Genomic DNA, 15,693 nt, shown 5'->3' with positions numbered 1-15,693 from the left:
TTCATCCAAAATTTCCACTTCAAGTGCTCATGTCATATTTTTCTTAAATACTAGACTTCACTGTGATTCTACCAAAATTAGAATCACACCATTTGGATCTACCAAAATGGAGATACAAAATTCACAAAACAGCATTCAAATCTGCAAATTTGAACTATTCTACAACTAAACTGTCACTGACGCGTGGGACCCGCGTGTCAGCCGACCCCACTTGTCAGCGACTCAGAACAGGGGAGGCGGCTTGCGACGGCGTGGCAACAGCGAAGCTCGCCGATGGTGGCTTCTCCGGCGACACCGAGGGTACCGGCGTGTTCTACGTGACGAGACGCGTCGATCTATGCCCTTCCTACAAATGCTACCAATCCCTAGCTACGACGGCGTCGGCAATGGCGGACGGCGACGAAGTCGCTATGGCACTCCAGTGACGGTGAGCCCCCATTGCCCCAACCAAGCTCGGTACGAGCTTCACGGGGTCACTATAGAACTAGAGAGGTAGGACACGGAGGGTGAGAAGAACCCTAGCTATCACGACCACGGCGGCCACAAACTCCGGCGAGGTTACGCACATGGCAGCGGCGGCGGAAATGAACAATGTGCCCTCACCTCGACTCGAAAGGCTCAGCTAAGAGGTGGAGGAGGTAGAGGAGGACACGGCGGAGCTGTGGGCTAGCTGGAGGTCGCGTTTTCACGGCGGCGAAGGAGCTAGGCGACGGCGCGGCTTGCTCAGCAACGGCGGAGCGGTGCTGCGCTACTGCGGCGAGCGGAGGAGGCGAAGGAAAACGAAAATGCACTTGTGAGCCGGTCGGGCAGACGGGCACGGTTCAAGCAGTGGCCAGCAGTGCCAGGACGGCCGCGGCGCGTGGCCTGCGTGGTCAGGCGGCCGGCGACGGGTGTCCTCCACGCGGCGTTCTTTCTCTGTTGCCGGTCGGAACTATAGACGCTGATTCAGTCCAGTCATCGATGCCTCACAGCATTACTTGATGACCATCAAACGCGTAAACGGTGGTGATTTAGCAGAATTTCCTCGAATAAAAGTTGTAGAGCTAGGATAGGGCTACAACAATGTTTTAGAAAGTATCAGCTAATTCTCAAAGAATCACGAGTTACATCAAGCCAAAGTCAGCACCATCAAACTGGAAACGCAGTAAACACTTAGAAAAATTCTAAGTGTAGAATCAGCACTGATTTCTGGCTTGTGGGCCCAAATTGAACATGTTGTGCACATTTTCATGACTTGGCTTCTAAACAAAGTTTGTTCCTTATAAAATTTGCTACAACTTTGTTTTAGGTTGCTCAGACATGTAAACACTCTATGCTACACTCTTTAAACAGTCAAACAAAAGGGTTCAGGAGTCAAAACAAGTCAAACCACTATTTGAAATCATAATTGGGCAACATGATCAATATCAACAATGTTCCAAATGACATTATAGGTGTCACTAAGTTGTTTAAGAGAATTATTAGCCACACCACACATTGGTCACACAAGAATCAAGCACTGTATGTACTGAAAAAATGAAAAACAAATGAAATGTTACATTTGTTTCATAGTCATGTTTCACATGTTTCATGATCTTGTTGCATAGTACTAACTAGCTATGTTCCACTAAAGTGAGTTGCACATGTTGCACTTGGGTGTTGCACACTATTCATTTTATAAAAACAACACACATGAAATATACAATATGTTGCAATGTTTCGAAAACATGTTTCATGTGATATAAGCTCATGAATGGATGAATGATGCTCATGTTCATGAAATGCAAGTACAATTATGCAAGCCTAACACCTGGGGTGTTACACAACTGACGGGAGAAATTACATCTCATCACCAAGAGACATGCCCCTTCGGTGACACGGTTAACTGTAAATCTAATCTCTAATCCTATCTCTAACTACACATCTAATTGGATGAGATCACCGATGAATAGGTGTCTGTTGGCAGGCACCGTTTTGTAACACTCCCCCTTGATCGAATCTTCTTTGAGATCAATGCAGTTGTATGATTGGATTCCTTGAAAAAACCTGAGGGAAAAAACTGAGGAATATGTATGTATAGATATGCTATAAAAACTCCTTTAAACCTTATAGGAAAATACGGAGAAAATAGCATATATGATCGTGATTTAAATAAATCACTATGTCATTGGTATCCCATTAAAAACTCCAGTGGGGAAAAATATTGGAGATACGACATATATATTACTTCCCCAAAAATCATTTCAGAAAAATATAAGGAGCAATATAAAGTGATATGTCGCTAAAACTCCTGTAAAAACCTAGTGAAAAAATTAGGAGAAAATATGACGATATATTATTGGTATTGCCTCTTGGATAACTCACATGAAAAACCTTTTCATGGAAAAACCATGGATGAGTTGTGAGGGCAATATGTGTCTTTGATATTTCCCACAAAAACCCTAGTGGGGAAAATAGAAAATATGACACATGCTTAATCCTAACTGCACATCTAATTGGATGAGATCACCGATGAATAGGTGTCTATTGGCAGGCACCATTTTGTAACACTCCCCCTTGATCGAATCTTCTGAAGGACGGTGCTCAAGTTGTAAGTTTAGGCAATACTTGGTCTTACCCAAATCCTTCATCTTGAATTCCCTCTTTAGATGTTTGCGTGCTTCATCTATATCCTTTAGGCTGCCAATGATATTTAAATCATCAACATACATGGATATAATACAAAATTCCGTTTGAGATTTCTTAATGAAAACACATGGGCAATCATCATTGTTAGTGTATCCTTTCTTTATAAGGAATTCCCTCAGTCGGTTGTACCACATTCGTCCCGACTGCTTCAAGCCATATAATGACTTTTGTAGTTTTACACAATACTTGTTGCGATTTGCGTTTGGATTTAGAATTTGGATTCCATCGGGAACCTTCATGTAAATGTCCAAATCAAGTGACCCATATAGATATGCTATCACCACATCCATCAACTGCATAGATAGATGATTTTGAACTGCCAATGATATTAAGTATCAGAAAGTAATTCCACTCATTACTAGAGAATAGGTTTTATTGTAATCAATGTCGGGTCCCTGCGTGAACCCTTGTGCTACTAGCCTCGCTTTATATCTCACCACCTCATTGTTCTCGTTTCGTTTTAGGACAAAAACCCATTTAAAGCCTACAGAAAAGACTTTGGAAGGTGTAGGTATTGCAGATGTGAATACCCCTCTTCTAGTGAGCGAAGCTATCTCAGCTTGAATTGCTTCTTTCCATTGAGCCCAGTCCGAGCGCTTTTTGCACTCTGCCATGGTCTTGGGATCTGGATCATTGAGAAAGATTTCTGCAATTGCAGCGGAGAAGTACATGTCAACAACAGTAGTCTTACGATCGTATGATTCTCTAGAATCTATGTAATTGATGGAAATTTCTTTCACCCCATTATTTGACTCAACATTTCCCAAAACTATGGAGTAAGGGTGTTCCGATATCCTAGGATCAGAATTTGAATGCACAGTTGATCCGGGTTGTGATTTGGTCCTGACGTTGGATTTTTATCCACTATTGGGTGTCTACCAACTTGAGGTTGGCTTGGATTTACTGATTTGGAGGATTTAGCCCTCGATATCCTTGGACGCTTACTTGGAGCATTATCCTTAGGAGCGGTCGTACTTCTCCCTCTCTTCTTTGGAAGTGGGAGTTGAATGGTTTTTATTGGTACCTCCACTCTTTCGGGCGCATTGCGAGCAGGATAAGAGGATTTAGTGACACCCTTATAACCAGTAAATGCTTCTGACAGGTTATTTGCAATATGTTGCAAGTTTATGATTTTCTAAACTTGTTGCTCAGTCTCTAGAGTACGTGGATCTGAGGGGGGAATGTCTTGGGCATTCCAGATGGTTTCCTGGCATTCGTTTTGGTTCTTGAAATCTCCTCCTAATGCTAGGAAATGGTCCTTATTAAATATGCAGTCAACATATTGGACCGTGAATAAGTCCCTTGTAAGAGGCTCGAGGTATTTGATAATTGATGGAGATTGATATCCCACATAGATACCAAGTTTCCTATGTGGGCCTATAGAAGTACGCTTAGATAGTGAGATCGGTACGTATACAGCGCAACCGAATTTTCGCATATGGGAAATATTTGGCATATTCCCACGTACTAATTGCAATGGGGAGACTACGTGATATACAGTTGGTCGCAATTGAATTAAGTCAGCAGCGTGTAAGACTGCATGATCCCAATATGAAGTTGGTAGGTTGCAATTTTGTAATAACGGTCTTGCAATGAGTTTAATTCTCTTAATAAGAGATTCTGCTAAACCATTTTGTGTATGGACATATGGGAGAGAGTGCTGAACTTGAATTCCCAAAGCCATACAATAATCGTTGAAAGCCTTTGAGGAAAATTCAGTAGCATTATCCATTCGAATTGATTGAATTTGATGTTCAGGATGATGTGCTCTAAGTCTAATAACTTGAGCAATAATTTTTGCAAATGCATGGTTACGTGTGGACAAAAGACACACATGAGACCATCTAGTAGATGCATCTATTAGAACCATGAAGTACCTGAACGGTCCAGACGGTGGTTGTATAGGGCCACTAATATCTCCTTGAATGCGTTCAAGAAATTTTAGTGGCTCATTTTGGATCTTAACGGGCGATGGCCGTACGATCAATTTCCCTGTATCGCATGAAGTGCACATAAAATCTAAAGATTTTGGAAATTTAGCAGTATTTAACTCATGACCTTTAGAATTGCTGATAATTTTTCGCATCATCCCTATACCAGGATGGCAAAGGCGTTCATGCCAAATTTTGAATGCGTCAACATTATGAAAAATTACCTTGTACGCAACATGCGGTACGAGTTTGATGTATGTGTAGTACAATTCGGACAGAAAAGAGGGAATTTTCTCAACAATTCGTTTGCCATATCCGCTATTTTTAGAAACGAGGAGAATTTCCTCATTATTGTCATCACGGGTTTCAATATGAAAACCATTTTGACGGATATCTCTATAACTTAATAAGGTACGCTTTGAATTGGGATACAATAATGCATCCTCAATTATAATTTGAGTACCCATGGGAGTACAATAGTGGCACGACCAGAGCCAACTATTGTAGCATCGCGCTCGGCGATTGCCAAAACTTTTCCTTGTCTTTTTGTAAGAGTTTGAAAATATTTTGTTTCTCTAAGTATAGAATTAGTGGTACCACTGTCCACTAGGCATAATTCCTCCTCCATTAGATTGACCCCCATAGAAATGATAGGGTTCAGGGGCATGTGGAATTGTCGTTGTCGTTCTCTCTGTCCTGAAGCGCGAAAGTACTGATAACGTATTAAACAGTGAATATAATGAACAAGATTTTGGGAACAACTCATTTTCATTGTCCGTAAAGGGGATTATATACATTTGAGGGGGTGTCTCCAAGAGACAACCGTTCACTAAAGGATAGGCCCCTTGGTGATGGGATTAACTGCTATACTGATCTTAATCCTAACTGCACATCTAATTAGATGAGATCACCGATGAATAGTTGTATGTTGGCGGGCACCGTTTCGTAACAGCTTAGACTATCTCCAACAGCCGACGTATCACGGTACCCAAACGCAAAATGCCTGCTCCACGTCGCTTTATGGCAAAAACATACGGTCCAACAGATGACGCAAATGGCGAACCCATTTTGGGTGGGAGGTGATGGAGAACGCAAATCTATGTCGTCTCTCTCCTCGACCCAAATGTCCGGTGCTGTGGACGATGACGGGGCCAGGTGGGACCGCGACGGGGCGCGGCCAGGCGGGAACACGGCAGGGAGCGGCCAGCGGGGCGAGGCGGACCGGCTCAGTGAGGCGAGTCCATGGCCGGCACGGCGAGGCGGGCTAGAGATCGCCGAGAAGCTCCTCGCGGCGCGTGACCTCGTCGGCTGCAAGCGCTTCGCAGAGCGGGAGGTGGAGGCGGACCCGCTCCTCCCCGACGCCGACGAGCTACTCGCCGTCGCCGACGTCCTCCTCGCCTCCCAGTCCATGGGCCCCTCGGGCCACCCGGACCCGCTCGCCATCCTCCAGCTGCCGCCCGGGGCCAGCCTCGACCACTCGATGCGCAGCTTGCCGGAGCCCAGCGACGCCCTGAGGATGACCGGCGCTGGCTCCCCGGCGCCCGCGGTGGAGGACGTCGCCGGCGCCGGTGCTTCCTCCTGCAGGTCCAGCAGGTCGTAGTCGTCGGCGGGGCACGAGAAGAGGACTCCCATGGCGACGCGGCGGCCTTGTTTCCCTTCCTTGTTGTAGCGACTGCAAGAGACCGCGTGCAGCAACCGATTGAAATGCCAGGAAATGTCGCGAGGCAGAGAAGACAGCAACAGCTAGTACTCGTACTAGTAAACCGCAAGAAGATTGGGGCGCGAGCGAGAGAAGAAAATGCAAGAGGCAAGAAAGGAGCAGAGCAACCTCCCAAACTATCTCACCTGTCACAATGTACGTACGGGATGGTTGTTGGCTGGAGCTAGGTTCGTCTTCCCCTCCGGTCTTGTTGGTTCCTTCTTCCTTCTCCTTCTTGTCAAACAGAACAGAGGGCTGGCTGCTGAGCACGGGTGGTGGTGGCTGGAGTTCTGGACGGCGTGCCCCTTCTGTCGGAGCTCGTACAAGCGGGCGGAGGAGCGCGGCTTCTTGTTTGCGTCGCCTGTTCGAAAAGGATAGTTTTTGGGTCCGGGTTCTTTCCACTGTGCCGGTACCCAAACCATCGAATGCGTATTGATTTTAGGTCCGCTCGTTGGAGACAGTCTTACAAAACCACTCGTTGCTGCGGCTAACTCGCTCCCGCCGCCAACAACACCATCGTTGTCCCAGATGGCCCTGAAAACACCGAATCAAAGTTCAGGAGAGTACAAATCTTGCCATGTCCCGACAATCTCTCCTCCGTTAGCACTAAGAGGCAGTGCAGGGAAGGTGTATGACGAAAAGCGCGCTTGGCGTGAGGTGCTAGTACCTAGGGGCCGTGAGGAGAAGCTGAAGTGGGAGATATGGAGGCCGGAGAACTGGAGAAGTGAGGCGGGCAGCCCAGGTGCACCTCGCTCATCACCTGCTCCTCCTTGGCTCCGCCGCCGCCGGCTTCTGCGGTCGGCCCTCGGACGTTTGTCTACGTCGTCTTCCTCCGTTAGAGAGAAGCCGAGAAGTGATGCAGGCAGCCTGAAAGGTTGGGCCATACAAATATGGGCCATCTTTCTTCTGGGCCCGGGCCCAGCTGTGGGCTTTCCCTCTCTGCGTTAGACAGTCTTTACCCCTCCTCCGAGTCTCCGACTTCCGCCTTCCACCAACCCAACGGCAATCCCCTCCACATTCCCCCGCACCCTCCCGCTCACGGGGCCATCGCCACCCGTCCAGCGCCGGCCATCGCCACCCGTCCACCGCCCTCCCTCAGCAGCGGAGATGGACGAGGAGACCATCGATGCAGCTGCTCGCGCCATCTCCTTTTTGGGCGAGGCGGCTCTCCGCGCCAGCGCCGCCGACCTGGTGACGCGCGCCCGCAGCGTCGCGCTCGCGGCCGAAGGCGCGAACGCCGACCACATCCCGGCGGCCGCGATTGCGCTGAACCAGGTGGAGAGCGGGGGGACGATGCTAGCAGTATCCGGCCTCCGTGGAGCCGCGACCGCGCTGGAGGAGGTGGAGAGCGAGGGGAGGACGCGGGCCGTCTCCGGCCTCCTCGGAGCGGCGACCGCGCTGCAGGCGGTGCTCGGCGTCGGCCACGACAACCTCCGAGACGCCGCGGCAGATTTGGCGCGTCAGTGCGGCGAACACCGGGAGGCCGCAGCGGCGATGGAGAAGGTGCGCCGCGCCGTGGAGGAGCAGAGCCATCGGAATCGGTCTGCGCCGTGGTGGTTATTCTGGAGGCGTCGGGGACACCGCATTGGGGACGTTGAGCAGACTCTTCTTGCCACCGGGTCCACGCCCACCGCTCTGCAGGTACGCGACCGGTTATTTGGGAAATTCGTGTATTCGATCTGGTCAGTTTTTCTCGTCGAACAGTTTGGGTTTATGCCCTGTTCTTGGCCTGTTGGGGCTCCTGATGTGTTACCTCTTTCGATGCTAACAGGGCGCCGCGAGGACGGCCATCGACTTCGTGCGCAATGAGGCGGCGAGGCCCGACCATTTGGTAAAGCTAGCCGGCGAGATCGTTGTGTCTGCGGAAAACCTCGCCGTGCCCCATCAGAGCCTGGTAGCGGCCAGGGACGCGTTGCAGCAAGCGGACAGCCCAAGCAGCGTGAAGGCAGCCGTGAATGGCCTCGAGGCCGCGGCCATGGGTGTGAAAGGAGCAGCCAACTCTCGGCAGATTATCCTCCGTAACCCAGTGGTGCAGTTGGCGGCCGCGTGCCAGGAGTACCTCAAAGCTTCTGATGCCATGGCCGCAGTGCAGCACGCTGCTACGCAGCGGGCGCGCCAGAGAGAGAGTGCAGTTGTCCCCGGCCAGAACGCGCCGCCGCCGCCGCCGCCACCGACAGCGCCTGGTCCTGGTCAGGTGAGCCTGCTTTAGTTCTTGGGAGTTGTCTCACCGGCATTCTGCTTGCCATGCGTTTCGCTTTACTAATTGCACTGTATGATTGCTGCAGGGAGACGAGAGGAGGTCCGGTTGGCTGGAGTACGCCTTGTGCGGCTCGCTCACTCTAGCCCCGTACCTGGCAGCCACCAATGGAAATCCAGCTAAGAATCTCGTACTCGCAGGCGATGACAGATGGCACATAAATTTAGCTCTCTCTTTATGGTGGACCATTGTGGCGTCTGGTGCCGTTTGCAGCTCGTATGCGCGATCTTGGATAGAGGTCTGCTATGCACAGCTAGCAGCCCGGGTTGGGATGTACGGTATGTTCTCTGTCTTTGATAGTTTTTTTTTTTTGTGTGTGACCAGCTTGCCTTTCATTTATATTTGAACGGCCTGAGCCTCAGAAAGCATCAAGTCGCGCACACAGGTCGGGGTTTCATGCCACACCTCCGACTGGTTTGTATGCGTGACTTGTTTTGCTAGTACATGAGCTATCTTATTACATGATCGACTAACAAATTTAAACACGAACTCACTAAAGGCAAGCTTCAGCTCATTAATCTCTGTCAGCACCGGATCAAGTAGGGATGGGTGCAGCTCCTTCTTTTCCGACAGTTGAACAAGTTCGAGGCAATCCGTCTCCACCTGAACCTGCTGCAAACCGAGATGACGTGCCAATCTCACTGCATCCCTACAGGCCAAAGGTTCACCCATACCTGCATCAATGAGATTTCCATACCAGATCGCCTGTGCATGAATGAACTCTCCATGATGATCTCGGATAACACATGCAGTCGCCCCGCTGCCTTGATCTGCATAGAAGGCTGCATCTGTATTCAGTTTCAGGCACCCAGGGTCCAGCGGCTTCCACCTTGGCATCTGCTGCACCCTGCCCTGCTGCCCAACCGGTTCCAGGAGATTCCAAAGATCAACAGCCGTATCGCGCGCCCAGATGACCGCCTGTTGCAGGGTTACCGTCTGTTCCCCATGCCTCCTTTTGTTCCTCCTCATCCATAGTGCCCACATTCCGCACAGGATGACCGATCAGTCACGTTCAGAGCAAATATCCAGGAGCAGGTCAGAAGCCCAGGTGACCGAGTTCAGGTTCGGGATTTTCAGTCTGATCGCCTCCCTCACCTAAAGCCAGAACTCTTTTGCCACACTGCATTCTAGTAGCACATGTCTGATGGATTCTTCCGGATCACCACAAATCTCGCAGTAGGCAAGTGGTTCAATGTGCCTTCTGTGTAAGATTTGTTTAGCCGGCAAGAACTCGTGGAGAACCCTCCACCAAAAGACTTTCACCTTGGGCGGTACTGATAATTTCCAAACCGACTTCCATAGTCGATCATCCGATGAGCTCGGTTGGTGGCCATGCATTCCTTCCATTTTCCGGTTATACAGCAACTTGTACGCTGACTTTACAGTGTAGACCCCAAAACGTTCCTTCTCCCAGGCCCAAGAGTCAAGTTGACCATGCCCCAAAGGCTGGCGAGGTATGGCCTCAGCATCAATTGGTAAAAATTGCTCTCGCACAAGAGTTTCATTCCATTGTCCGCTCCCTGTAAGCAGTTGAGAAACCATCTCAAGCTGCTGATCGACTCTGGGAGTAATCGGCCTAGCATCAAAGTGCTTGGCTATCCATCTATCTCGCCAAATCCGTGTCGTGTCTCCATTGGCTATCGTTTTGATCAGTCCCATTTGCAACGGTTCCCGGCCCGCCAGGATTGCACGACAAGTTGAACTGGCACGTTTCTTCCTTGTGGCTAGCATGAAATCCGAATCGTGGAAATACCGCCCTTTTAGGACCCTAGCACAGAGTGAATCCGGTCTCATAATCAGCCGCCATCCTTGCTTGCCAAGCATTGCAAGATTAAAACTTCTGAGATCCCGAAACCCCATGCCCCCTTTGCATTTGGGCATGGTCAGCCGGTCCCAACTCAGCCAGTGGAGGTGTTTGTTATCTGCAGAACTCCCCCACCAATAGTTTGCTGTTGCCGATTTGATCTTCTTGCAAATATTCAGAGGCAATAAAAAACAGCTCATCGAATATGTGGGCACAGCTTGAGCAATGGATTTCAGCAACACTTCCCTTCCTGCACAGCTAGCCTCATGCCTACACCAACCTTGAATTTTGCCTTTCACCTGAGTTGGTAGATACTCGAAGGTCCCACTAACATCACGGCCTACCTCCGTTGGGAGACCCAAATACTTCTCAGCAAGAGCCTCTTTATAGATTTGCAAACCATTGCACACCATGTCCCTCATCTGTTGAGAACAATTCTTGCTAAAGAAAATGGCCGACTTCTCTCTATTAACTAGTTGTCCAGAGCCCTTACTATATTTCTCCAGAATCTCCAGTAATCTGTTGGCCCCTCCATGCGTCGCTTCTGAGAAGACAATGCAGTCATCCACAAAGAGAAGATGCGAAACCCAGGGAGAGTGTATTCCAACTCGAACACCCCTGGAGAGATGCATTGGACCAATCGATGTCAAAAGACAAGAGAGCCCTTCTGAACATAACAGAAATAAATAGGGAGAAATCGGATCCCCCTGTCTAATACCCTGAGTAGGTTTGAAAGACTCAGTCAAGGTTCCATTCACTCTAACAGAAAACGATACTGAAGTAACACATTTCATCGCCAAATCCACAAAGGAAGCATGGAAGCCAAGCTTGAGCATAATGCCCCTCAGGTATTCCCATTCCACTCTATCATAATCTTTGGCCATATCTAGTTTGACAGCACATGCCCCGAGTTTGCCCTTCTTCCTCTTCAGATAGTGGATGCACTCATAAGCCACCAAAATATTGTCTGTAATCAACCTGCCAGGTACAAACGCGCTCTGCTCTTCTGCAATAATTTCATCCAAGAATTCCCTCAGTTGTAGCGCCAGTACCTTGGAACAAATTTTATATAGCACATTACAAAGAGAGATCAGTCTGAACTCCTTCATCTCCTGTGGATTCCTTGTCTTTGGTATTAGAACTAATGTCGTTCTATTAAGATTTTCTGGTAAAATTCCACCATTTAAAAACTCCAGCACCCCATCAGTCACATTCGCTCCCAAAAGATCCCAGTGAAGCTGATAGAACCCTGCTGTAAAGCCATCGGGTCTAGGAGCCTTGTTGGCCCCCATCGCAAACAGAGCTCTCTCCACTTCCCCAGCTGAGTATGGCCTCAGCAATCGGTCATTCATAGTCTCATTAATTTTTCTAGGAACATGCTGCAAAATGAGGTTAGGATCTAAATCATCTTGAGCTGTGAACAAATTCTTATAAAAAGTGGATGCCACTTCCTCAATTTCAGCCTGATCAAGCGCTACCGAACCATCCTCACGTTTGAGAGAAGAAATATTGTTTCGTTTCGCTCTCACCCGTGATTTGGCCTGGAAGAACGCTGTGTTCCGGTCTCCATCTTTCAGCCATTCCATCCTCGACCGCTGTTTTTCCATTATTTCCTCTCTGGACAGCATCTCCGAACCCATAATTTGAAATTCCCGCCGAGAGGGACCAGAGCCAATAGAACGTCCCCTCTCCTCCTCCAACTCACGCCGAAGGCTGGCCAATGACTTCCGCACCGACCCAAAGATGTCCTGCTCCCAGCCTTGGAGACTGGACTGCACTCCTCTCAACTTCGCCTGAACGTCATTCAGAGATGCTGCACCCGAGTGTGGGCTCCAAGCGTCCCTGATATGGGCCATATAGGCTGGATCTCTTTGCCACATATTCTCATATCTAAAATTCTTCTTGTGCCTCCTTCTTGAATTGTGTTCAAGTCATTCCACCACCAAGCAACAATGATCTGACAGTGTATTTTGGACATGCCAGATTTTCACTTGTCGAAAGAGGCTGAGAAAGGACGCATTAGCAAGACCATGATCCAATCTCATCTTGACGTTCCTGTTTCCCTCTTGTCTATTGTCCCATGTGTATGGGAGGCCGATGTAGCCTAGGTCTGTAAAGCCACATACTGACACCGCCTCCCTGAAACCATCCATTTGCCTCTCCGCTCTCCCCACACCGCCAAACTGTTCGCTAGCATGCAGCACCTCATTAAAATCACCAACACAAAGCCACGGTAAGGAAGAGCGAGTATTCAGGAATTTCAAACACTCCCAAGTCCCAACTTCTATACCTGAGCTCTCTTAGCTTCTCCATAAAAAAGCCTGTAAACCTCCACTTCTCTGCATTAGTTGCCGGATCAGTGATCGAAACATATACAGTTTATCTAAACTTTGCAGCTTAACAACCAACTCCTCCTTCCAGAGCATCGCGAAGCCACCACCACTCCCTCTAGTTCCAACTCCCAGCCCGCTCGTGAAACCAAGCGACCTCAGAAGTCCATCCACTCTGTCCGAAAAGAAACGTGTCTCTGAGAGAAACACGAGCACGGGCCGGTGTAGCTCACAAAGGCTACGAAGATCACGAGCTGCCTCGGGCTGCCCTAGGCCCCGGCAGTTCAGGCACAATATTTTCATTGTGCCCGGTGGGGGCTGCAACTCTCAGCCGCCGCAGATCGTGCATTATGTGAAGACGAACCCCTTCTTTGCTTCTTTAAGGTCTCCTCCAAACTCCCCCCACTACTCTCCGTACCACCATCCAGCTGGGTCACCCTTGAGTTTACCTGCCCTGCCGGCACAATGGCACCGACACCCACCTCCGGAGAGTTTAGGTCCGGTGTCTGCAGGGTCGGTGCTGTCACCTTTGACTTTCTCTTTCGATGTGGCCGCTGCTCGTCCACGGCCATCTGCTCGTTCACGGCCATGTCAAGTTTCCGATTAGCCTGCCCTTTTGCCCTCTCCACAGTTTCTGCAGCATCCTTCAGTGGCGACTGGACTTCCAGCTCCTCCTCCTCCTCTCTCGGGTTTGAGGAGGAGTGACAGGAGCCGCCATCTCCCTTCCTCGACCTGGACTGTTCCGATTTGCTGAACTGCGTCCGAGGTGGTCGAGAGCCTGACGACGAACCACTGCCCCATGATTCTGCTACCGCCTCAGCGAAAGACCGCAGCCTCCTCCTCCTCTCTTCAGGCGCCCCTAGTGGTACATCATACGGCAGCTTCCCTAGCTCGTTACGTGGAACCGGGTGCGAGCACTCCACTTCCGAGTGCCCCAAGATGCCACAAGCAAAGCAAAAGAAGGGCAGCCGCTCATATTGTACCCAAACCATTTAAGATCCTCATTCTTGTTCACCCGAAGTAACACCCCCCTGCGGAGGGGTTTCTCAATCTCAATGGCTACCTGAGCACGTAGGAACGCCCGCTAGCCTTTCCATCTGCATCTACGTCCATCTTGATGCCGATGAGTCCCATCGCCCGGCTCCCCCTCTGTTGGTTCATCCACCCTAGAGGAAGGTTCAGGATCCTCGCCCAAATCTCCATACGGTCAAAAACAATTTCAGAAGCACTCAATCTTTCATCATATTGCTGCAAAATCACCGCATGTCTACCCACCATCCATGGGGCGCCCGACAGGACCCTCACCATGTCCATCTTGCTCCCCAGTTCGGCAACAAATAAATTATCACCCTTCTCACCAATGGCGCGAAGCTTCAGGCCACAGGGGTTCCCCCATGCCGGTTTCATGGCCGCACGCACCGTATGCACATGAACGGTTGTAGGGGAGAGAACTTTCCCTACCACCGCCAACTCCACCATCGGGATCTCGACATCGCCCTCATCATCACTGAAGTCCAGGACAGCTTCTTCCTCCTCTGTCAAATTCAGCTTCTTCAGGAGATCTGCAATGTTCGGCTTGGAAACTCCATCGCCGGCCACGGTCTCATCTCCCCCTCTTCCACCTCCAGTCGATGCCATAGCGATCAGTCTGGAAGGGAACAAATACGTGATCTGCGAACAAAAGAAGCGCAGACTACGACCTAAGCGGCGTTTAGACCCTAGTAGGAAATTAGGGTTTGAAAACTCTTTGGTCGCTGGCATGTCGCTTATTTAGCTACTCTGACCTGCTTCTCCATGTCCATTGTAGGTATTAACATCTTCGCCATACACTTCTACTGGATGTTGGGCATTGAGAATAACAATTGTCGTCGCTACTGTCTGTGGTTTGCCACCGCTTTGCACTTTATGTTCCTTGTGCTGGTACGTTCCGCAACTACGCTACCATATAATAATACTCATGCTTATACTGGTTTTCCTCTTTGCGATCATAATGATCGGCATACTTTACAATGCAGGCCTGTTGCCGGCGGGACCCTTGAGTCAACGAACCTATTCATGCTACTAGAGATTCGGCTAATTGTAGCCCACATTTGAAAACATGCTGTTTTCATCATTCAGACTATCATATGCTTGCACATAGAGACTGATACATTTAGCTTTCACATAGAGACTGATACATTTAGCTTTCTCTGGGAATGGTTTTCTCCTCTTGTGCTCTGTTATAGGTTCAACTTTCTCTTGGAATAGGTCTGATTTGGCTGCCCAATTGGCTGCCTTTGCTGTAGTCATGTGTGCTCTGCTAATGATGTTGCCATGGATTGGCTGGAAGATGTTGCAAATTGACTGGAATGTTGGCAAATTGCTACAAATGAAATGTTGGCATGGGTTGGCTGGAAGATGTTGCAAATTGACTGGAATGTTGGCAAATTGCTACAAATGAAATGTTGGCATGGATTGGCTGGAAGATGTTGCAATTACATGCCTGTACTGGAATGTTGGCAAATTGCTACAAATGAAATTGCTACATCTTCCAGTCAATTTCATTTTCAATATCAGAAATGTAATTGCTACAAATGAAATGTTGGCATGCATGCATACATCAGATTGATAATGTTCTTGTTCAAATGTCTTGAGCGGTAGAAAGGTGTGATCCCTGTTCGTCACCTTATTTCACTTAGTAGGGATGCAAACGGGCGGGCCTAATCAAGTAATCAGTGCGGTAGAAAGGTGTGATCCCTGTTCCTCACCTTATTTCACATAGTAGGGATGCAAACGGGCGGGCCTAATCAAGTAATCAGTGAACCTGCATTTTCCTGCATAGACCTACAACGCCCGCATCTCCTGCGCCCCGCATCACACCGATTCGGCGTTACAGAAGCTATGTGTTGCCGTCGCCGTCGCCCGATAGCCTTGATGAGTTCAGCTATCTGTCCACATATTTCCTTCCTTTTTATAGTTGTGTAATCTGCAAATGCAAGAACAACAGCTAGCAGGCATTTGGTTGA

The 15,693-nt window shown here is 49.1% G+C and overlaps 2 protein-coding genes across 3 annotated transcripts; both read left to right on the top strand.

The window, feature by feature from the left end:
* The first annotated feature begins 5,445 nt into the window (after positions 1 to 5,445).
* Positions 5,446 to 6,220, top strand: LOC136519764 (uncharacterized). Its single transcript, XM_066513136.1, has one exon. It carries the CDS (start codon positions 5,644 to 5,646, stop codon positions 6,196 to 6,198), a length of 555 nt encoding a protein of 184 aa, XP_066369233.1. The 5' UTR covers positions 5,446 to 5,643; the 3' UTR covers positions 6,199 to 6,220.
* Positions 6,221 to 7,314: 1,094 nt separating this feature from the next.
* On the top strand, positions 7,315 to 15,268 carry LOC136524798 (uncharacterized). 2 transcript variants are annotated; one of them, XM_066518044.1, is made up of 5 exons: positions 7,315 to 7,938; positions 8,069 to 8,491; positions 8,583 to 8,832; positions 14,496 to 14,608; positions 14,704 to 15,268. In XM_066518044.1, the coding sequence occupies exons 1-5, from the start codon at positions 7,405 to 7,407 to the stop codon at positions 14,725 to 14,727; spliced, it is 1,344 nt and encodes a 447-aa protein (XP_066374141.1). In that variant the 5' UTR covers positions 7,315 to 7,404; the 3' UTR covers positions 14,728 to 15,268. The 2 variants fall into 2 exon arrangements, with proteins under 2 accessions (XP_066374141.1, XP_066374140.1); XM_066518043.1 differs by having other exon boundaries at positions 14,496 to 15,268.
* Positions 15,269 to 15,693: the final 425 nt, after the last annotated feature.

This window comes from Miscanthus floridulus, chromosome 18 (genome assembly GCF_019320115.1).
Source record: "Miscanthus floridulus cultivar M001 chromosome 18, ASM1932011v1, whole genome shotgun sequence".
Lineage (NCBI taxonomy): Eukaryota > Viridiplantae > Streptophyta > Magnoliopsida > Poales > Poaceae > Miscanthus > Miscanthus floridulus.
This window is presented reverse-complemented; position numbering and strand designations above follow the sequence as displayed.